Raw genomic sequence first — 23,116 nt, forward strand, 5'->3', positions numbered from 1 at the left:
GTCCAGACTTTCCATGTATCTAAAGGTATCTAAATGTAATCTAAAAATATCTCAAGGCTCCAAAACAAGTTGTAAAAGACGAAATTCTCAGAGTGAAAAGTTTTACAAAGCCACAAGAAAAGAACCAGCATTCTAAAACTAAACTTAAATTGTAGGAGTGAAAAAAAAGGACTGCCTTTAGATTAATGCCAGAAACAGCTTATTTATTATTATTTATTTTCTAAAAGAACTGAACACATTTTGAAACCATTTTTGGAAAATGTCACCGGAATTTGGTAAGAGTATGATCAAATGTTCACCGAGCTTCCACTTAGGCGGCCTGTATTGTGAGGTGGCGGGATACAGAAATCAGTAAGAAACAGTTCTCATTTCTCAAAGACTCAGTGGTGCTGGTGGGGGATACAGGTACAGTGACAGACCATAATACACAGCAGAAGGTACAACAACAGCGAGGTGTCGGCTATTACAGAGAAGTGAGGAAAGGTACCTAATGTAGCCAGTGGCTGGTAGGAAAGTTTACTGGAGGAAAAGCGGCGAAGAGCTGCCAGCCGGAGGGCGTGGGTTGCTCATTCCAGAAAGCAAGGCCTGGCCACAGACCAGAGGCAAGAAGCAGTGGGGAGACCCACAAAAAGGCCAGGGTGGCTGAAGCATGGAGTGAGAGGCAGGGCACAGGGAAGGCTGGGAAGGGTGGGCAGGCTCCAAATCATGAAGAAGTTTAAACCAGTGAACGGTTTTAAGCAAGGAAGCCACAGGCTCAGAATTATCTTTTAACTAACTCCCTCAAGGGCTGTGCATGGGCTTAGAGTCACACAGCCAAAGGTTCAACTTCTGGCTCTAGGGCTTATTAACTGTGAACTTTGGCAAGATTGAAAACCTTCTAAGCTTCAGTATTGTCACCTGTAAAAAGGGAAGTAAATGAGGTTAAAGCACTGGAACATAGTAAATGCTCAATGAAGGGTAGCTCTTATTATTACTGTTAATATTGCAAGCCTAGAAGTTCAGGGAGATCCAAAAGGGAGTCCAGATGAGACACACTGATGCCCTGAACAGTGATGAAAAACAGGACAATCTGAGAAATATTCAGGAAACAGAAATGATAAAATCTGATGACTACCAGGTTATGGAGATCAGCCCTGCATCACACTCTGCACTGACAGTGTGGAGCCTGCTTGGGCTCCCTCAATCTCTCTCGATCTCTGGTCTCTCAATCTCTCTCTCTCTGCTTGGGGTCTCAATCTCTCTCTCTCTCTCTCTCTCTCTCTCTCTCTCTCTCTCTGCACCTCCCCTGCTTGCTTGCTCTAGTTCTCTCTCTCTAAATAAATAAATAAACATTTTTAAAAAATATGGTAAAAGGGACAGAGAGGAATTAAGTAGTGATAAGGGAGGAATGTAGGGTCAAAGGTTAAGTTTATTTTTAGAATGGTGCACCCCTGAGCATTTTGTGAGCTGAGAAGGAAAAGGTAGATGACAAAGAATGAGGATGCAGGAGACAGAATCACTGACAGAGCAAGGTGCTTGAGGAATTAAGAAGGAATTTTCTCTTTTTAATGTTTATTTTTGAGAGAGAGAAATATAGAGCGGGGGAGGGGCGGAGGGGCAGAGAGGGAGACACAGAATCAATCCAAAGCAGGCTCCAGGCTCTCAGCTGCCAGCACAGAGCCTGATGCAGGGCTCGAACCCACAAACCGTGAGATCATGACCTGAGCTGAGTGAAGTAGGGCACTTAACTGACTGAACCACCCAAGCACCCTGAATTAGGAAGGTATTTTTAAGTATCTACGATGTGTCAAGTACCACGCTAGGCCCTGGGGACACTTGTCCACAAACCATCAGAACAGAGTGTAGCGTGAGCACTAGTCTGCAGAGTGCATCCGACCAGCGGAGCTCAGAAGGCTGCCCATCTGACTGTGGGTTTCCTGAACCCAAGCTGGTGCCTGCTCACATTCTACTCTCACTGTCCAATCCACTGTCTGGCACCCACCACCTGCCAGGCATTCAGTAATGTTCTTGGTGCGAATAAATATACTGGTCAGAAACTTTATTTCTAGGGATAGAACTTTATTATAAACAGGTATGAAAATACATTGTAAGATAAAGGGAATTGGGGCATTAAAATACAATGAAATAATAATAATTAAAGTGTAGCACACATGCTTAGAAAACATGCATCTAAGAGCTTTGTACAGGGGCAGCTGAAGGTTAAGAGAATGGGGAGATTGGGGCACAGGGTTCAATCATGTGGGAAAGGCCTAAAGTGATTCCAGAACTCTCTCGGGCCAAATGTGGCCCCTCATCTACAAGCTTATGCTTGTAGTTAAACTGGTTCATGTTGAACCAGTTAAACTTCATTCAACCATCTAAGAAGGGGCAAAATTTTTCATCTCAAAATTGTAGATAAAGGATTAAAAAGGAAATGTGTGTGAAATTACACATCAGCTAAAACCCATTTACTGGCTATGTGACATGGCCCAGGTCCTGCAACTTCTAAGAAAGCAGATCATGTGACAGATGAGACCCCCCCCCCACAAGCCCCTTTCAAATCTCTTGCTCAAAGGTTTAGCAAGCAATACTTGATAAAGCAGTATTTCTTAACTTTTTGGGGATCACACATTCCTGTGGGAATCTAATGAAAGCTATATATTCTATCCAGCTGCCCCTAAAATAAATATAGACACATGCACACAAAATTCTGCAAATCACTGGGACAAACTCCTGACTGTAAACCTCTGTCCTAGCAGGAAATTAGCTGAGGTGCAACTCTTTACAATGAAGATGCTTTGTCTTCCTTAAAAGTAATGGAGCCAGATATCAGAGTCACCGTGCAAGACCTAAGGTAGATAGCTTGCTGTGTGTCCACTTGTGTGTCCTTTTTATTTTTTAAAGTTTATTTTTATTTATTTTTGAGAGAGAGAGAGCGCGCACAAGCAAGTTGGGGAGGGACAGAGAGAGGGAGACACAGAATCCAAGGCAGGCTCCAGGCTCTGAGCTGTCAGCACAGAGCCCGACATGGGGCTCAAACTCATGGACAGTGAGATCATGACCTGAGCCAAAGTCAGATGCTTTATCGACTGAGCCACCCAGGGGCCTCCACTTATGTGTCCTTTTGAACCAAGTCTCCTCATCTCTAAACTCCACAGTGCCAAGTGCAGTGCCCGGAATATAGCAGGTACCCACTTAATTTGTGAATCTGGATCCATGGTTCTTGAGTTTTCAGACCTGTGGCGCTTTCCGAGGTCAACTGCAAACCCTCCCTCCCTTTCAGAGACAAATCCAGATACACAGCAACAACTATGGGCTTACTCTACAGAATCTGTCAACTTTCCAAAATTCATTTCTATTTAGAGGGGTGTAATCCACCCCAGACAAGAAGTTATACCTCAGTTCCAGACCAGAATTTGATGACCCTCTCCTCCCCCGCAAAACACACTGTATCTGCTTTTCATAGAAATCCCTTACATTTATATAACTTTATGTTTATATTTTTCCAATCTCTCTCACACACATTCAATATTCATTTGGGACACAGGCAATATACCTGGTACTCCATTTTAAACATAAAGAAAGAAAATATAATATTTAAGTGATCATAAAGAGGGCTTTCTACATAGTCCAGAACCAGGACTCCAAGTCACATTTTAATAAATATGCTAGTGTTTCTGTCACCCGTGAAACGAGACTGACAGAGTGAAATACTTGTGACATTTAGTAAATTGTTCAGTGATAACATCTAAATAGTACCTATCATTTCAGAAACCAAGAGCCATACCAGTGTAAGCAATTTTATATACAATGATTAAATAGTTTAGTTTTTCCAATATTCAGTAATAATCAAACCGACCTATTATTTATGACTTCAAAAAAAAAAAAAAAAAAAAAAAGCAAAATCCACTGCATAGTAGGGGAAAAATTCCATACTTACCTACTGCACAATGTAAAATCTAGAGACAAAAAAGGGAGAGAAAAGAATTAGTAAAGATCAATAACAATATAGTTTATATAAACTAGCCTTTCAGTATTGAATTTGAAAAATAAACATTCCATTTTTAAACCTGGCTATTTAACAAAATGTAAATTCTTATTTATTTTTGTTTGTTTGTTCATTTTTAGTTTCTGTATCTGTGGAAATTTTTGTAAGGAGTAAATCTGACCCAGTAGTCTACCAGATGTCAAGGATCTCTTTTTTAATACATGAACTTGTAAAAACAGTAGATGTACATCTCCCATGTCCCACATTCTACAGAACAGAACTGTCAGACTATAGAATACAGGGTTAGAAGAGCCTTTTTTGGCTCTTCTTATCCAGTAGGCCCTTCAATGCAGACATTCATTCAACCTACAAAGCTCCAAACTCAGACTCCATCTTGTCTCATTTGGTGACCTCATTACAGGCATATTCCCAGTCCAATCTGCTACCCTTGATCTCTTTATGCTCCAAGCCCACACTGCAAACTGCCTTTGCACCCCTCCATCTAGGTGCACCAGCAGTGGCTCAAACATGGCATGCCTCTTCAAGAAACTCATGCTTTTCTTCCTTCACGACTGCTATGCCTCTTGATCATCAACTTCTCAGTCTCCCAAATTCAGCTATTTTCCTTTCCCTCACCTACAAGTCCTATTGATTTCCAAGTCCTGCTAATACTTGTGGCATCTGCCTTCAGGGTTTTTATTTCCAGTGCTTTGGGTGTGATTGCTATCTCTTTTCCATCTCAGTGGCCATCCAAGTGGCCAATCTGGTCATTCTAAATTGCCTTCCTATTCATCCTGTATGTGGCATTGCTTTAACCCTGGTGATGGTTGTGGTAAAGAAGTAATCTGAGGAGCTGGGTTCAAGATGGTGGTGTAGCAAGATCCTAAATGTACCTCTTCCATGGACACAACAAATCTAAAACTAAATGTGGAATAATTCCTTCTGAAAGGGACCTGAAAGTTCAATGAACAGAGCCTCCACAATAAAGGATAAAAGGATGGCATCAAGATGGGAAAGAGGGGGCAGAAACACAGACTTGCTAGGGAATGAAACAAACCCTAGCTATGGTGATCATAACTGGGAGGGACATTAAAGGAACAGACTTTTTCCCGGAGGATCAAAATACCTGAGGTCTATATCTGGCACCAAATCCTTAGATCTTGAATAGGAGTGATGAGCCCTCAAAACACTAGGCTCTGAAAATCAACAGGGATCACCTTCAGGAAGACTATAAAACTGCAGGGAATAGAAAATCTGCTCTTAAAGGGCTGATATGCAGACTCACTCAACCCAGAAACCAGCACAAAAATACCAACTTGAATAGTACATGGACCATAGGTAAAGGAGAATCATTTGCTAACCTAAAACGGCAGGAACTTTCCCTGGAAACAAACACTGGTAGGAGGAATTTTTGTGATTCAAGTCTGCCTTACTAATATGGGCACTGGTAGGCACCATTTTGGAATCCTCTAACATACTAGTGACAGTAAACACAGCCAGCAGAGAACCCTGCCCACAGACACACTGCAGCAGTTGTGGACACAACGTGCAGCCCAACCAAGTGCCAGCCCAGCCCACCAACATACCACAGCCCTGGGCCCTGCCACAACAGAAGGACAACACAGCCCACACAGGGGACACTCCTTGAACACCTGGTTCTAGTGATTGGGAGACTGTGTTTCTGGGCCCAATAGTGCATCTTCTATGTAAAGCCACTCATTCAAGACTGGGAGAGGTAGGTGACTTTCCTAATACATAGAAACAAACACAAAGAGTTAGGCAAAATGAGGAAACAGACTATGTATCCAAAAAGAACATGCCAAAATCTCAGGGTAAGAACTAAACAAAACACAGATAAGCAATCAACCTGATGAAAAGTTCAAAGAAATTATCATACAGATGTTCAGTGAACTCAGCAGAAGAATGGTTGAACAGAGTAAGAAGTTCAACAAAGAGACAGAAGGTATAAGAAAGTATCAAACAGAAGTTTGAAAAATACACTAGAAAGATTCAACAGAAGACTGGACGAAGTAGAAGAATGAATCAGCAAGCTGGAAGACAAAGGACGAAGTAGAAGAATGAATCAGCAAGCTGGAAGACAAAGCAAGGGAACTTACCCAGACAACAGAAAAATGAAAAAAAAAAAAAATTAAGATAAGTGAAACAGATAAAGGAGATTAAGAAGTATAAATTTCCAGTTATAAAATAAATTAAGTCATGGGGATGAAAAGTACAGCATAGGGAACATAGTCAAGGTGATATTGTAATAATGTTGTATGGTATAACCGATGACAAAAGAAGCAAGAATATACAGTGTGAAAAAGTCTCTTCAAAACAGGTGCTGGGAAAACTGGACATCTACATACAAAAGAATGAAACTGCATCACTTTCTTACACCATACACAAGAATAAATTCAAAATGGATTAAAGACCTAAATGTGACACCTGAAACCATAAAATTCCTAGAAGAAAACATAGGCTGTAATCTCTCTGACATGTGTGGTAGAAAGATTTCTCTAGATATGCCTTCTTTGGTAAGGAAAACAAAAGCAAAATTAAACTATTGGGACTACACCAAAATAAAAAGCTTTTGCCCTGTGAAGCAAATGGTCAACAAAATAAAAAGACAACCCACTGACTAGGAAAAGATATTTATTCGCAAATGATGTATCTGATAAGGGGTTAATATCCAAAATATATAAAAAGCTTATACAACTTAATACCAAAAAAACCCAAATGATTCAATTAAAAATGGGCAGAGGAGATGAAGAGACGTTTTTCCAGAGAAGATACACAGATGGCCAACACACAGAATAAGATGCTCAACATCACTAATCATCAGGAAAATGCAAATCAAAACCACAGTGAGATATCCCTTCACATCTGTCAGAATGGCTAGAATCAAAAGGACAAGAAATAACATGTAGTGGCGGGGAGACTGAGCAAATAGAACCCCTTGTGCACTGTTGGTACGAAGGTAAGCTCATGCAGCCACTGTGGAAAACAGTATGGAGGTTCCTCAAAAAGTTAAAAACAGAATAGAATCACCATATGATCCAGTAATTCCACTACTGGGAATTATCCAAAGGATATGAAAACACTAATTCAAAAAAATATATGTATTCCCTGTGTTTATTTCTGCATTATTTACAGTAGCCAAGATATGGAAGTAACTTAAGTGTCTGTTGATAGATGAATGGATAAAGACATTTTATATATACACAGTAGAATATTACCCAGCCATAAAAAAGAATGAAACCTTGCCATTTGCAATGACATGGACGGATCTAGAGAGTATTATATTAAGTGAAGTCAGTCAGAGAAAGACAAATACCATATGATTTCACTCACATGTGGTATTTAAGAAACAAAACAAAGAAAAAAAGAGACAAAAACAAAAAACCAGACTGTTAACTATAGAAAACAAACTGGTGATTACCAGAGGGGAAGATGGCCAGGGGAGATGAGTGAAATAGGTGATGGGGATTTAAGAGTACACTTATGATGAGTGTAATGAATAGAACTGTTGAAATATTATGTTGTACACTTGAAACTAATATAATATTGTATGGTAACAAGACTTGAATAAAGCTACTTTAGAGAAAGAAAGAAAGAAAAGCCCAAAGGTATCTCCCTAGTTGGTGAAAAAAAAAAGTTGCATGGTAATAGATGGTAACCAGATTCATTGAGGTGAGAACTAAATAATACATAAAATTGTTGAATAACTATTTTATGCACCTGAAGTTAATATAATTGTATATATCAACTATACTTCAATAGTAAACATTGAAAGAAAAAGGTGATGCAATGGATAAATGTTAAGAAGCTCTGGAAGGTTTGGAGCACAAAGGAATCAAGGGCAGAATGAATAGCAAAGGAGCTGCAGCAGTTATTTAAGTGTGGTATAATAATGACCTGCACAGTATGAGAGTTGAGAACACAGGAAAGAAAGAATGTAGCTGCGAATTACTCTGATAAAGAAGTGGTGGGGCTTGGTAATGGGAGTAGGCAGTAGAAGGGGGAAAAATTCCCCAAACTCCAATCTGAATCAAAGAATTATAATGTATTGGCTCCCAGACACCTTAATCACAAGGGCTAAAAAAAATCCACAATTTTAAAAGGGGAGGGAATTGATATAGCTGTTTATTTTGTTAACTGCCCATTTTTTAACTAAATACCAAAAACTACCACAATCATTTAAAAAAAATTTTTTTTAATGTTTATTTTTGAGAGAGAGAGAGAGAGAAAGAGAGAGAAAGCGCACGCACAGGAGAGGGGCAGAGAGAGATAGAGACACAGAATCTGTAGCAGGCTCCAGGCTCTGAGCTGTCAGCACAGAGCCTGATGTGGGGCTCGAACCCCCAAGCCATGAGATCATGACCTGAGGTGAAGTTGGATGTTTAACCAACTGAGCCACCCAGGTGTCCCCACAATCATTTTTTAAGGAACAAAAAATTAAGAAGAACATACCTGAAAACAGTCTTTTGAAAAAAGAAGAGAAGATAGGAAATTAATTAGAATTCTAATTTTAGAAACAGTTCTGAGAATGTAAATTCAAGAAAAAAAAAAACATTAGCAGACATGTCTCTATACTCTGACACTTTATCTGGCTACTTCCAAAATATCTTATAATAATTAACACTTTTTCCAGGTTACATAGCACCTTTACAAATGCGGTTTAAAAAAAAAAGGAAAAAATTAAGAAAAGTGAAGACACTTAAGGGACCTTTAAGACAACATCAAGTGGGATAACATTCACATTGTAGGGCTCTCAGAAGGAGAACAGAGAGAAAGGGCAAGAAAATTATTTGAAAAAATAATAGCTGAAAATTTCCCTAATCTGGGAAAGGAACTGAACACCCAGGTCCAGGATTCCCAGAGTTTCAAATAAGGTATCCCCAAAGAGATCCACACCAAGATACATTATAGTTAAAATGGTAAAAGCTAAGGATTAAGAGAGAATCCTAAAAGCAACAAGAGAAAAACAACTTGTTATGTACAAGGGAAACCCTACAAGGCAATTATCAAATTTTTCGGTAGAAACTTTACATGCCAGAAGGCATATACAAAGTGCTGAAAGCTAAAAACTTCCATCTCAAATTCTCTGCCTAGCAAAGTTTTCATTCAGAATTGAACAACAGATTATGAGCTTTCCATGTAAGTAACAGCTAAAAATATTCATCACCAATAAACCAGCCCTACAAGAAATACTAAAGGGACTTCTTTAAGCTGAATAAAATTGGTACTAATTAGTAAGAAAACATATGAAAGTAAAATTCTCACTGGAAAAGGTAAATACATAAACAAGGTAGTGAATCAATCACTTATAAAGCAAGCATTAAGGTTAAAAGACAAAGTAGTAAACTTAACTGAAGTTACAATAATGAATTAAGGGAAGCATAGAAGAAAAAGATACAAAATGTATCATCAAAAATATAAATGTGGGGGAGAAGAGTAAAAAGGTAAAGCTTTGAATTGTGTTTAAAATTAAGTTGCTATCAAATTAAAACAGACTGCTATTTACACAGAATATTTTGTGTGAACCTCAAAGTAACAACAAGGAAAAAATTTAGAGTAAATACACAAAAGAAAATGAGAAAGGAATTTAAACCTAACACTAAAGAAAGCCATCACACCACAAGAAAAGAGAAAAAGAGAAGGAACAGAGAGGAATTACAAAGATAGCCAGAAAACAATTAACAAAATGGCAATAAGTTATTACTTCTTAATAATTACTTTAAATATAAATGGACTAAATTCACCAATCTAAAGACACAGAATGGCTAAATATATAAAAAAAATGAGACCCATCTATATGCTGCCTACGAGACTCACTTCAGAAGTAAAGGCACAGAGTGAAAGGGAAGGGTTAGAAAAAGATATGCCATGCAAATGGAAATGAAAAGAAAGCTGGAATACCTATCCTCCTATCAGATAAAATGGACTTCAATACAAAGACTATAATAAAAGACAAAGAAGAGCATTATATAATGACACAGGAGTCAATCCAGCAAGAAAATATAACATTTATAAATACATATGCACCCAACATAGGACTGCCAAAACATATAAAACAAATATTAACAGACCTAAAGGGAGGACCTGAAATCATAAACACAGTAACAGTAGGAGATTTTAATACCCTACTTTCATCAATAGATAGATCATCCAGACAAAAAATCAATTAGGAAACACTAGCCTTAAACAACACATTAGACCTGATGGACTTAATAGATATATACAGAACATTCCATCCCAAAGCAGCAGAAAACACATTCTTCTCAATTGCACATGGAACATTCTCTAGGACAGATCACATGCTGGGCCAAAAAGCAAGTCTCGATAAAATGAAAAAGATTGACATCATATTATAACCATTTTTTCTGACCACAATGGTATGAAACTAGAAATTAATTACAAGGGAAAAAAAAACCCACAAAAATATGGAGATTAAGCAGCATGCTCCTGAGCAGTCAATAGTTCATCCAAGAAACCGAAGGAGCAATGAAATACCTAGAGACAAATGAACACAAAAATCCAACACATCAAAATCTACGGGATGCAGCAGAAGTGGTTCTAAGAGGGAAGTTCAGAGCAAAACAGGACTACGTCAAGAAACAAAACACCTCAAATAAGCAATCTAACTTTGCACCTAAAGGAACTAGAAAAAGAAGAACAAACAAAGGCTCAAATTAGTAGAAGGAAGAAAATAATAAGATCAGAGTGGAAATAAATGAAATAGAGATTCAAAGCACAATAAAAACAAAACAAAACAAAAAAACAATGAAAGCAAGAGCTGGCTCTTTGAAAAGAGAAAATCAACAAACCCTTAGCTAAACCAAGCAAGAAAAACAGAAGAGAGGGCTCAAATACATAAAATCAGAAATGAAAGAGAAGTTACAATTGAGACCAAGAAATAACAACCTAGAAGAAATGGGTAAATTCCTAGAAACATATAATCTGCCAAGACTGAAACATGAAGAAACAGAAAATCAGTAGATTGATAACTAGCAAGGAGACTGAAACAGTAATCAAAAACCTCCCAACAAACAAAAGTCCAGGACCAGGTGGCCTCACTGGCAAATTCTACCATTCAAAGAAGACTTAATACCTGTCCTTTTCAAACTCTTCCAAAAAACAGGAGAAAGAAAAGCTTCCAAATGTATTTTATGAGGCCAGCACCACCAACACCAAAATCAGACAAGGACATCACACACAAAAAAGAAATTACCAGGCCAATATCCTTGATAAAAATAGATGTAAAATCCTCAACAAATTTTAGCAAGCTAAATCCAACAATGCATTAAAAGGATCATACACCATGATCCAATGAGATTTATTCTTGGGATGCAAGGATGGTTCAACAGCTGCAAATCAATATGATACATTACATCAACACAGTGAAAAATAAAAATCATATGATCATCTCAATAGATGCAAAAAAAAAAAGAGCACTCAACAAAATTCAACATCCATTTATGATAAAAACTCTCAACAAAGTAGGTACAGAGGGAATGTACCTCAACATAATAAAGGGCATAAATGACAATTCTACAGCTAACATTTTTTTTTCTTGTATTCAGCAGTGAATAGTTGAAAGCTTTTCCTCTTAAATTTTTTTAATGTGTATTTATTTTTTGAGAGAGAGAGAGCAAGCACGAGCAGGGGAGGGGCAGAGAAAGAAGGAGACACAGAATCTGAGGCAGGCTCCAGACTCTGAGCTGTCAGCACAGAGCCCGATGTGGGGCTCAAACTCATGAACTGCGAGATCATGACCTGAGCTGAAGTCGGATGCTTAACCAACTGAGCCACCCAGGCACCCCAAAAACTTTTCCTCTTAAGAACAGGAAAAAGACAAGAATGCTCACTCCCCCACAAAATAAATAAATAAATGAGGAAAAAAAAGGATAAATCTACCATATGACCCATCTATTCCACTTCATATTTATGCGAAGAATACAAAAACACTAATTCAAAAAGATACATGCACCCCTATGTTCACTGTAGCATTATTTATAATAGCCAAGATATGAAAACAACCTAAGTGTCCATTAACAGCTGAATGGATAAAGAAGATGTGGCATATTTATAAAATGGCATACTACTCAGCCATAAAAAAGAATGAATCTTGCCATTTGCTACAACATGGATAGACCTTGAGGGCATTATGCTCAACAAAATAAGTCAGATAGAGAAAGACAAATATCATATGATTTCACTCATATGTAAAAAACAACAAAACAAGTGAACAAAATAAAACAAGAACAACTCACAGAGAACAGACTAATGGTTACTAGAGGGGAAGGGGGCTACGGGGTGAAGGGGGTCAATGGTATGGTTGGGAACTAGACTTATGGTGACCACTTTGTAGTGTATACAGATATTGAATTGTAAAGCTGTATACCTGAAACTTATATAATAATAAAAATGTAATCTGCACCCATCCATAATATTATTTAATGATCAAAGCTTTTCTGGATGATAAGACCTATCAGCTATTGTAGTACACTTTAGAATTCACATTTCTGTAGCAGTTTATTATTTGGTCCTAACAACAACCCTGGCAGAATGTCACGACAGTTATCTCTACTTACAGATGAGAAAATCAAGGCTAAGAAAAGCTGTTCAAATTGTCCAAAGTAGTAACCAGGGTCCAGAATCTAGGCTCTATTTCTACTCTACTGATTTTTCTATCATATTATTTTATTGCACATTAGTTAGAAGATATCTGCTGAAGTTATAACTTGACAAGACTTACCTCATCTAAAATATAAGACCATATACTCAAAAACTGTTATTTCACTAAATTGGGGTGGGGGGGAGTGAAGGAGGCTTGGATTAAAAAAAAAATCAAGCTTCACAAATTTGTTGATAATTGACAAGAAAAGCATTATTACACTGCAAATCTTATAATCTTTTTCAAAAGAAAACACTGCTAAGAATCTCAAATGTGTGAATATGACAAGATAAACTGGACCTCCCGCTGCAAAGTTGAGGAAAACTAAGATGTCTATAGATTTAAATGAGGAATGAAAGACATGAATAAAGAGCATGCTGAGACAAGACAAATGACAGTGCACAAATAGAAAACCTATCCACGTATGTGGTAAGGCACCCATCCAGGCAGCTGATTAACAATTGGACATTACAGCAAAGGATATACAGTTGATCCTTACACAACAATAGTTTGAACTGCATGGGTCCACTTACACTCAGATTTTTTTCAATAAACACATATTTTATATAGTGATTAAAAAGATAGAGGTTACCAAATATCTAGAAGTGAAGAGAAGGTGGAAGAAACATATGGAGAAAGCTGGGACAGTAGGGCTCTTGCCTGCTCCTGGCACTCCTTACCATACCGCCCACGTTGGGGAAGCTGGGTTCATTGAAGTCTTCAACTGAGAGACGCAAAGGAACCAGCTCTGGGGAGGGATTCTCAACAAAGTGGCAGGGCCAGTCACTGGCCAGAGTGGTCCAAGGACCACAGAATGATAACCTGGAGTTCCAGAAGAACTCTGGGTGCAGGATAGCATCAGGCAGAAACCTAGGTTGCAGAGAGAAAAAGCAGGGAGGGGGGGGCGCTGTCCACGGTGCTGAAAACTCTCTAAGGCTGGGAACCAATACCCAAGGGGAACTGGCCTCTCTTGGCTTGCCAGCATTTCCCACAAGCAGAAACTGTATTAGAACTATGTAAAGGGGGGTCAGGTGAAGCAAGTGACCTACAGAGAAGGTCTAAAAGTGCTCTGCCTTTGCCAGTTCTCTGACTTCCCCTGAACTGTGCTTAGAATGAGGTTTCCTACATTCCTGGGAAGAGGAGCACAGACCGGGTATGACTCCAGGATCCAGCTTTGCTAACTTTGGGTGGGGATGAGGAGAGGTGTGGTGCCTCACTCTACTAATGTACTGTACAATAACTGCATTTTCTCTTCCTTATAATTTATCAACTGTTTATGTTATTGGTAAAGCTTCTGGCCAATAGTAGGCTATTAGGAGTTAAGTTTTTGGGGAGTCAAAAGTTATACATGGATTTTCAACTGCATAGGAGGTTGGTGCCCCAACCTCTGTGTTGTGTAAGCATCAACTGTAGAGTGCTTAAGGGCTATCACGTTTTCTTTGTGTGACAGAATAGCAAGTCTTAGTCCTAGTAGACTCTATCTCCCCTTTTTAATCACATATATTTTATAATACCTCTTCTATCCTGAAATGAAATTCACAGATGATATCATTTATCCACCCAAACATTTTTAAAAAGTACGATGTTCTAACTGATATGCAAAGACGAAATAGAAAGTAATTTACTTTTTAAAAAATGTATTTCAGTATACAAATGTTTGGGTACATAATGAAGCAGTCAGATGTATGTGACAATTTATGATAGATAAGTTTAGATTTAAAAATAAGAATATCAGGGGCGCCTGGGTGGCTCAGTCGGTTAAGCATCTGACTTTGGCTCAGGTCATAATCTCCCAGTTCGTGGGTTCAAGCCCCACGTTGGGCTCTGTGCTGACGGCTCAGAGTGGAGCCTGCTTCGGATTATGTGTCTACCTCTCTCTCTGCCCCTCCCCAGCTCATGCTCAGTCTCTCTCTATCTCTCAAAATAAATAAGTGTTTAAAAAATAAAATAAAAATAAGAATATCAGAAAGCACTTTGAACTAGCACAGAACAATAAGAAAGCAGAGATACAGACCAACACTAGAATAAAAAATAGTATTAATATAGTAATGGACATAGAGAAGTAATCTTAACTGACGTTAGAATATTCACCAAGATAAATAACAGCCAAAGTAAAAACATTAAAAGAAAAAAAAAGAAAGTACAGTATCATCACAAATGAGCCAGGTCTTATTCATTTGTAAGTGCGGTGTCAAAACAATCCTCTAGGTTATGTCATGAGATAAGGTAGGAAGAAAGTATCACAGAAAGCCTATCCTTATGTCCACATTCTTTGAATGGTGCAACAAGGCAGAGATGGATTAGATAAAAACAAATAAACCAATAATGCAAAAGGCAATAAAGCAATTGTGTAACAGATTGGATACTTTGAGGATATAACTGAAAAACTATGGTAATCCCCAAAAGGCAATTAATAAGAAATATTAAAATAGTTATATTTTAAAAATCCAAGGAGATCCCTGTATTTCATGTACCTTCACTAACTTAATAACTGAAGTCTGAACAGGAATCTCAAATCCCGTTACATCATTTCAGTCCATTTCATTGCTTTTGCAATAACAACACTATCGCACTGAAATCCTTTTCAACTAAATAAGCAAGTTGGAAATGGTGTTAATACTTAGAGTACAATGGGCAGAGTGAACAAATTACTCAATTATTTTGTGATGATAGCTTTATTTCACTCAGGTTCACTTTTTATATCAACTGTGGTAGGCAAAATTCTAAAGATGATTCCCCATGATTCCTATTTGGTGGTTATCCAAACACTAATCTAGGTACTTTTACAAATGTAATTAAAGTCCCAAATCCATTGATTCTAAAATATGGAGATTATATGGATAGACCTGATCCAACAAAGTGAGCCCTTTAAAAGCAAAGCTGGTGGCAGAAGCAGGAAGTGACCTCCAGCTGACAGCAAGGGAAGCGGGATGTCAGACCTTCAACCACAAGAACTGGATTCTGCCAACAAGTTGAATGAGCTTATTAGCAGATTCTTCCCTAGAGCCCAGAGATTAGAGCCAGCCCGACCCACACCTTAATTTAAGTCTTATGAGACTCTGTGTGGGCAACCCAGCCAAGTCCAGCTTTTGACTTACAGAACCATGAGTTAATAAATGAGTGTTATTTTAAAAGCAAGCTGCTAAGTTTATGAGATCTTTCTTTATTTTTTAAATGTTTATTTTTGAAAGAGAGAGAGAGAGAGAACGAGGAGGGGCAGAGAGAGAGAGAGGGAGGCAGAGGATCCGAAGCAGGCTCTGCGCTAACAGCAGAGAGCTTGATGTGGGGCTCAAACTCATAAACCGGGAGATCATGACCTGAGCCAAAGACAGACACTTAACTAACTGAGCCACCCAGGTGCCCATGAGATCTGGACTTTGAAGCAGCAATAGAAAATTAAGACAACGACCTTCTTCTAACTTAATAAGCTTTTTGCTTAATTTCTCATGAGGATATTTTAATATCAATATGTACTATAAAACTATCAATTTATATTTACAGAGTGGTTAGCCTGGGGGATATACAAAAGTCAGGATAGATGCAAGAAAAATCTTTACTGAGTTGGACTCCCTCAGGTGTTGTAAAACATCTAGTCACAACTCTACTGACTATGGCAATCAAAATTTGCTCACAGTAAAGTTTAGCAAATCTCAAGAGGAATCAGAACTGAGGCACCTTTGGAGACCTCAGCTGTAGCTCATAGATTTAATGTGACTAGGCTACAATGGGCCCCAATATCTTTCAACTCAAAATTCCAAATTCTTGGGAGAAGAAAAATCTGGCGAGTGTAGTGTGGGCCAGGTGTATACCCCTGGATCAGCCAGTCATGGCCTGAGAGGCAGTAGAGATTTCATTGCTATCAAGCAACAGAGGTATAGCCATAGAACTGGGAGAATTTTCAGTGAGGACAAAATCTCCTGAGCAGGGCAGCTCCCCAAGAAATGTCTACCACATTCATGTTACTGTGGAGAGGTCCAGAACTAATCTGAGTTATGTTTACCAGTATCTGGTTAGTTTTGAAAATCATCATACCATATGTATGTATGATTCCATTTTCTTAAAACATTGATTCCATCCATTTTCTTCTTTATGCTTATCTGTTTTTTTTTTTTCTAAAATGAATATATAGAACTTATGATTAGAGGGAAACACCTTTTCATCTCTTCTGACTTCTATGAGAAGGGTTATCTCCCCAAATATTTCTGCTCTCTCTCCACCTGCTAATCACTTCACCCCAGGAAAGGAAGAATGACTCATCTGAGCAGTAAATTTGGGAAGAATAGGTGGGGAATGCTCGACTCAGCTCTACCCTGGGGTTTTCACAAAGAACTTCAAGTTCTCTATTTACTCCTCACCACCCGGGGCCGCTGCTGCCTAGGATAGGGTGGGTGGTGATCTAATTCTGGAGTTCAGTTAGCAAATCGTTTAGCTTGCACACTAACACACAGCCTCCATCATAAAATCCATATTGTTCCCAATAGATCTACATGATCCTGATAGGGTCTTATAAAAGCTAAATGCTTTCTGGTATCAACAGGTGCAGCAGGAGACCCGGAGACTCTCAGATTCCTCAGTATCTGCTTATGGGAATTGATTTTCTAATACACTTACAGTATATGTTTATTTTAGCAATTGTATGTTCACGTTTCACTGTTTGAAATAGGACATCCTTGACTACAAATACTAGAAATTTGCCAAAAATTGACTACAACAATAAACAAATGCACTACATGCAGTAAGACAAGTTTACCTGTCTTACAGCTACTATCAGGCCTTTATTGCTAATAAAGTTTTTAGGATCCTGATTCAATTCCTTTGAGTTATTTCCCAATGTTCAGAACATAGGCAAGAAAAAGGGGGTATTTATTGGACTCTCTGAAAGACTCCAATCTAAACTTGTTTTCAAAACCCTTTTATGTCATTTTTAAAGGAGAAAACAGGTGAAATTTCCTTAATTACCATTATCTTCTCTTTGTCACTTAATTTTACCTTTCTTACTATACTAACCTCTATAATTTATCAATTCGTTACTTGCTTTCTTTTTTTTTTTTAAGAGCATGGAAGCAGGGGACGGAAAGTGAGAGGGGGACAGAGAATCGAAAGTGGAGTGGAGCTCGAACTCATGAATCGCAAGAGCATGACCTAAGCCAAAGTCAGATGCTCAACCAACTGGACTACCCAGGCACCCAATCTGTTTTATTTTTGTAATCTGATAATGAAATGCTGAAGCCTCACTGAACTTAAAACTGGGAAAACACTTAAGGTAAAGTCTCAGTACCCAAATTTCTTGTCTCCAGTGTTCTTTTACATATACCGTGACACTTCTTAAGTACAATTCTAATTTTACTTCTGTAACATTTCTGCCAGCTTTTCTATGATAATCATTTACCCATCAACTAATTCCACCAACATGTCTGCCATGTTCCTCCTGCATGACAAACTGTGAACTCTGCCAGTTTCCCTTTGGCTTCTGCTCTGCTATCAACTTTATCTTATGCTGTAACTGGGAGGTCCTGTTTTTCTTGTATGCTTGGTCACGGCATGCTGGTTTGTCCTTCAATAAGCTTGTCTTTTATAGGCAACAGGTTGCTGAATTTTGTTTTTTAAAATGTTAACCATCACTATACCTTTTTATTTTGATAAAATTAATGAATCTATTTGTATAAATAGTAGAAATGATACATTTGTGCTATACTTGGTTATCTTGTAGGTTTACTGTTATTGTTCCTTTTTTATTTTTTGTTCTTTTTTTTTAAGAGTAGGGGGAGAGGGAGAGAGAGGGAGAGAGAGAGAGAGAGAGAGAGAGAGAGAGAGAAAGAATCTTAAGCAGGCTCCACACCCAGCTTGAAGCCTAACAACCTTGAGATCATGACCTGAGCAGAAATCAAGAGTCAGGCACTCAATCAATTGAGCCCACCCAGGTGTCCCTTTCCTTTTTCTTTTTTAACAGCAGATGTAAAATTCTGCACATCATTTTAAGTCACAAGGTAATCTATCTAAGCTGCATATTTTCTTCTTTTTTCAAAAAATGTTTTAATCTTATTTTTCTCTTTTTGTTTCCTATTATATTGTATTACGTGTTACATTTATTTTTTATTTTTATTCATTTTTTTATTTTTGAAAGAGAGACAGTGAGCGTGAGCAGGGAAGAGGAGCAGAGGGAACCTTAAGCAGGCTCCATGCTCAGCACAGGGCCCCATGTAGGGCTCAATCCCATGATGCTGGGGTCATGACCTGAGCCAAAATCAAGAGTCAGATGTTCAACTGACTGAGCTACCCAAGTGTCCCACATGTTATGTTTATTATACCTTCCCTTTTATTTCAAGAGTCACAGAAGTGATATATAAGCACACATTGAAGTATAGAGAGTAAAAAGGAGAAGTTCCCTTTTATTCTCCCCCAAATACCACACGCTTCCATGGGGATAAGCACCAGTAGCAGCTTCATACATACCCTCCCATACCTCTCCCATTATCTGCAATTTGCTTTTTTCCTATTTTTCCTAACCTAAACACATCAACATAGTCTAATAATTGTTCTTATTATTTTCACCTTATAAATTAGGAATTTAAATTCTGGAGTGACACAGAATTTACACTGTTAAGTTTGTCTCCCTTTGCTTCTTTACTCTCCTTCCTATTTCATTCTACCTGGGTCAGATATGAATTATCTTATCAAATGCCAAATGGACACCTTGCAATCCGGATCATGCTCTAAAGCTATGCTGTCCAGTGGAGTGGCCACTACCCACATGTGCCTATTAAAATTTAAACTAAAAATAAATAAAACTTAAAACTCAAGTTTCTCAGTCCCATCAGCCCCATTTCAAGGGCTCAATAGCCACATGTGATAGTGGCTGCTGTATCAAACTGCACAGATTCAGAACATTGCTACTCTAAAGACTTAGTTAATTTTATTTACATAAGAGCTAAATACCCTTTGATAAGGCTTTTCCAAAGTTTTATTCCTTTTTGTAGGTATTCTCAAATTGTCTCCATCTGTAGGAAATTGCAAGGTTACCCAGGAACCTAATGCTTTCTCCTAGCTTCATGTGAATTTTTTTATTTTTCAAAGTCTAGGGCCTTAGGCTGTTTTACTGCAACATTTTAAGATCTTTTTTCTGCTGGAAATTGCTAATCTTTGTTTTGCGTTTAAAAATTTAACAAATAGGTGCCTAAAAAGGGAAAGGATTTTTTTTCTTGAAAAACAGCTCCAATGTGGAACTCCAAATACTCTCAATAAGCATACTGAGTTGGTCTTTCAGTTTCAGAAAAGTTTTCTAGAATTTTTCCTGATTATGAGTTACATGTTCCAACCTTTTCTATTGTTGTTGTTCCAACCTTACTTTTTGAACAAGTTGTATACCCTCAATCCAGATACATCAGTTCTATTGCATTATTATTTGTTTGTTGAATTTCACTACTTTCTCATATATTTCGCTTTCCTATTGTTCAATCATTCACACGTTAGCTAATCCACCAACACGTAATATTTCTGATCTGCTTGGCACTACATATTTTATAATGTTCTTTTTTATATTCGAAATGGTGAATTCTGAACATTCTCAATGGCTTCTGCTCTGCAATCTATTTAATCTCAGCCTATAATTGGGAATTCTTGCCTTTTCTTGATCTTTAGTATCACCTACTTTCTCTGCACTATGGCCTCCTTCCTGCCCTGTACTGACACCACCTATATTTTTAGTTCACTTAAAAAAAATGTTCTGTCCATTCCTTTCTGTAGCCATTAGCTGTCTCACCTGTTTGAATGTCGTATCAATTTTCTTCTATTTGCTTGAGTCATCAAGCAGGAAGGCCTGTGTGTGTGGGCTCCTGTTTCCCACAGGATCCCTCTTCCCTTCTAACGTTGTGACATTAATTACACCCAAGTTCCCTAGTTTACCTCTGGTTTTCAGTGTTTTTGAAGCTACTTTGTCTGAAGTTTGTTGTCATTTCTGTTTTTGTGAAATATCCCCACTATGACTGCTCTGTGAGCATTTCAGAGGTCTCTTTTATAGGTCTGTTTTCTCAAAACAAGTCTTCAGAATAAAGGTAGTCTAAAATGTACATTTAGCTTGTGTTTCAAAATTTCCTTTTTAAATTATTATTTGTGAGAAGTTAGCATGTTTTCACGAGGAGGAAAAATATTACAGATGGTGGTCATGTCCCCAGACAAGTACACAAAAGTAAACTTAACCAATGATGTTCCTGAAGCATACTACCATATTAATACTACCATATTAATAATGCCAAAGAGGGGTGGGCACCTGGGTGGCTCAATCGGTTAAGTGGCCAACTTTGGCTCGGGTCACGATCTCACGGTTCCATGAGTTCAAGCCCCATGTCAGGCTTTGTGCTGACAGCTCAGAGCCTGGAGCCTACTTCGGATTCTGTGTCTCCCTCTCTCTCTCTCTCTCAAAAATAAATAAACATTAAAAACATTTTTTTTTTTTAAATAATGCCACAGAACGTAACCTCCAAGCATCCCTATGGGAAAAAAGTCATCTAGGGGAGCCTGGTGGCTCAGTTGGTCAAGCATCCAACTCCTGATTTCAGCTGAGGTCATGATTTCCCGTTTGTGGGATCAAGCCCCATATGAGCAGCATGGAGCCTGCTTGGGATTCTCTCTCTCTTCTCTCTCTGACCCTCTTCCCAGGCATGCACGTGCTCTCTTTCTCCCTCTCAAAGATAAATAAGTAAACATTAAAAAAAAAAAGTCATCTACCATTTGAGGTAAACAGACAGAAAAACTGGCAAGAAGACAAGCTGGGAGCCCCCTTCTTCTTATGGACACTACAAGTTCTTAACATTTTGCTTTATTTTAGAGAAATAATCAAAATCAGCTTCCTGAATATGTCATTAAAGGGTCTGAAGGCAGTTGAAAGATGAAGCACGATGAGTCAGAACAGATTACAGAGATGGGGCTTGGAAAATGGTAGTAGGGTAGGAAGACACAACAAAAACTGTCCACTCTCCTCCACTGCTTCTCTGGAACTAGTTGTGCCACTGCAGACTCAGCCCTAGACAAACTCTAAGAAAAGATCACAAGTGAGACTGGGTGTTTTCTCTCTTTGGTTTTTTTTTTTGTTTTTGTTTTTGTTTTTTTGTAGGTGAGGGGGTTCCAAACAATAGAAGGATCTGGAAGAGAATGGGAAGAAAAGGAATTCCTGTGGTCCAGTAGGCATTCCCAGCTGGACAGTGGTAGGTAAGTGATATATATAGTGATGTACATATGTTGATGACGCTCTATTTCAGTCTCAACAATTAATGTCTTTGCAGAGCCATTCTTAAACCACTGGAATCACACTGCCAATCACTGAAGTATATCCAATCATGAGTATTTAAGTGTCTTTGCTATAATTATAGTCTTATGTTAACTGAATCCAAATTCTCTCAGAAATAATTTTAAACTGTCATAATACAACATCAATCTACTAAATTCTAACCTTTAACTCAACTCTAACAAAGCTGGAAAGGCAGTCTATCCTTATCAATAAATATCACAGATCAAAAACAGAAATGAAGAAAATTTACCCACAGCTTACTATAGATGAATTTTTAAAAACTTGATGCATAATTTACATACCACAAAATTCACCATTTAAAGTGTACAATTCAGCAGGTTTTAGTACATTTGCAAGGTTGTGCAACCATCACCACTAATTCCAGAATACTGTCATCACCTTAAGAAATCCTGTACCCATTAGCAGTCACTCCCTATTCTGTCCTCCCCACAGCCCCTGGCAACCACTAATCTACTTTCTGTCTCAATGGATTTGCCTCTCTGGGCATTTCATATAAATAGAATCACATAATGTGTGGTGTTTTGTGTCTGGCTTCTTTCATATAGCATAATGTTTTCAAGATTCATATGTGTCATAACATGTATCACCAATTCATTAATTTTATGGTATGGAAATTTGTTTATCCACGAATGACATTTTTAAAATATATTTTTCCTACATATGTTAATTAGCTCTCAGGATTACTCAAGATTCAATTCAAGACACACTATATTCATTCACTGACCTCTTGGCTCACAAGATTATCAGTATATTTCATCTTCTGTCAATTTATAAATCATTTCAAACGTTATAATTTTGGTTGTACTGTGTTTCAGTGCCTTGGTAAATACTGGGCTTTCCACCTCGTACCTTTTTTCCTAGAAATTAGCCCTTCCCTCCAACTTCTGTATGGTTAATATGACTAATTGCTCCTGTCTACCAGGTGACCAGAAATGAGAACCTGATTCAAGATGGACAATTCAGGCCCTTCACTGGGAATGTGGAATTGGGAGTAGGTAGGATTCTATTTCCAATTAGTTGCTCCCTTGTTTGCAGGAGCAATAGTCTCAGAAGCTTTTGGCTATTACCATTATTTGCCATGTAGATTAAGAAACCAAGAAAATTAGTGTGCAAGATGGGAAGAAAGAATCAGAGACAATTAAAGTGAGAACAGCAGAGATAAGAGTGC

At 38.1% G+C, this 23,116-nt stretch overlaps 1 protein-coding gene across 1 annotated transcript in view; it reads right to left on the minus strand.

Annotated features, from left to right (window-relative positions):
- The window catches only part of HACD2 (3-hydroxyacyl-CoA dehydratase 2), a 102,714-nt gene that overhangs the window by 72,935 nt on the left and 6,663 nt on the right, over positions 1-23,116 (minus strand). The window contains exon 3 of the mRNA XM_049628308.1: positions 3,920-3,938. Within this exon, the coding sequence (XP_049484265.1) occupies positions 3,920-3,938 (19 nt within the window). The remainder of the gene's footprint in view (positions 1-3,919; positions 3,939-23,116) is intronic.

Source organism: Panthera uncia, chromosome C2 (genome assembly GCF_023721935.1).
Source record: "Panthera uncia isolate 11264 chromosome C2, Puncia_PCG_1.0, whole genome shotgun sequence".
Classification (NCBI taxonomy): domain Eukaryota; kingdom Metazoa; phylum Chordata; class Mammalia; order Carnivora; family Felidae; genus Panthera; species Panthera uncia.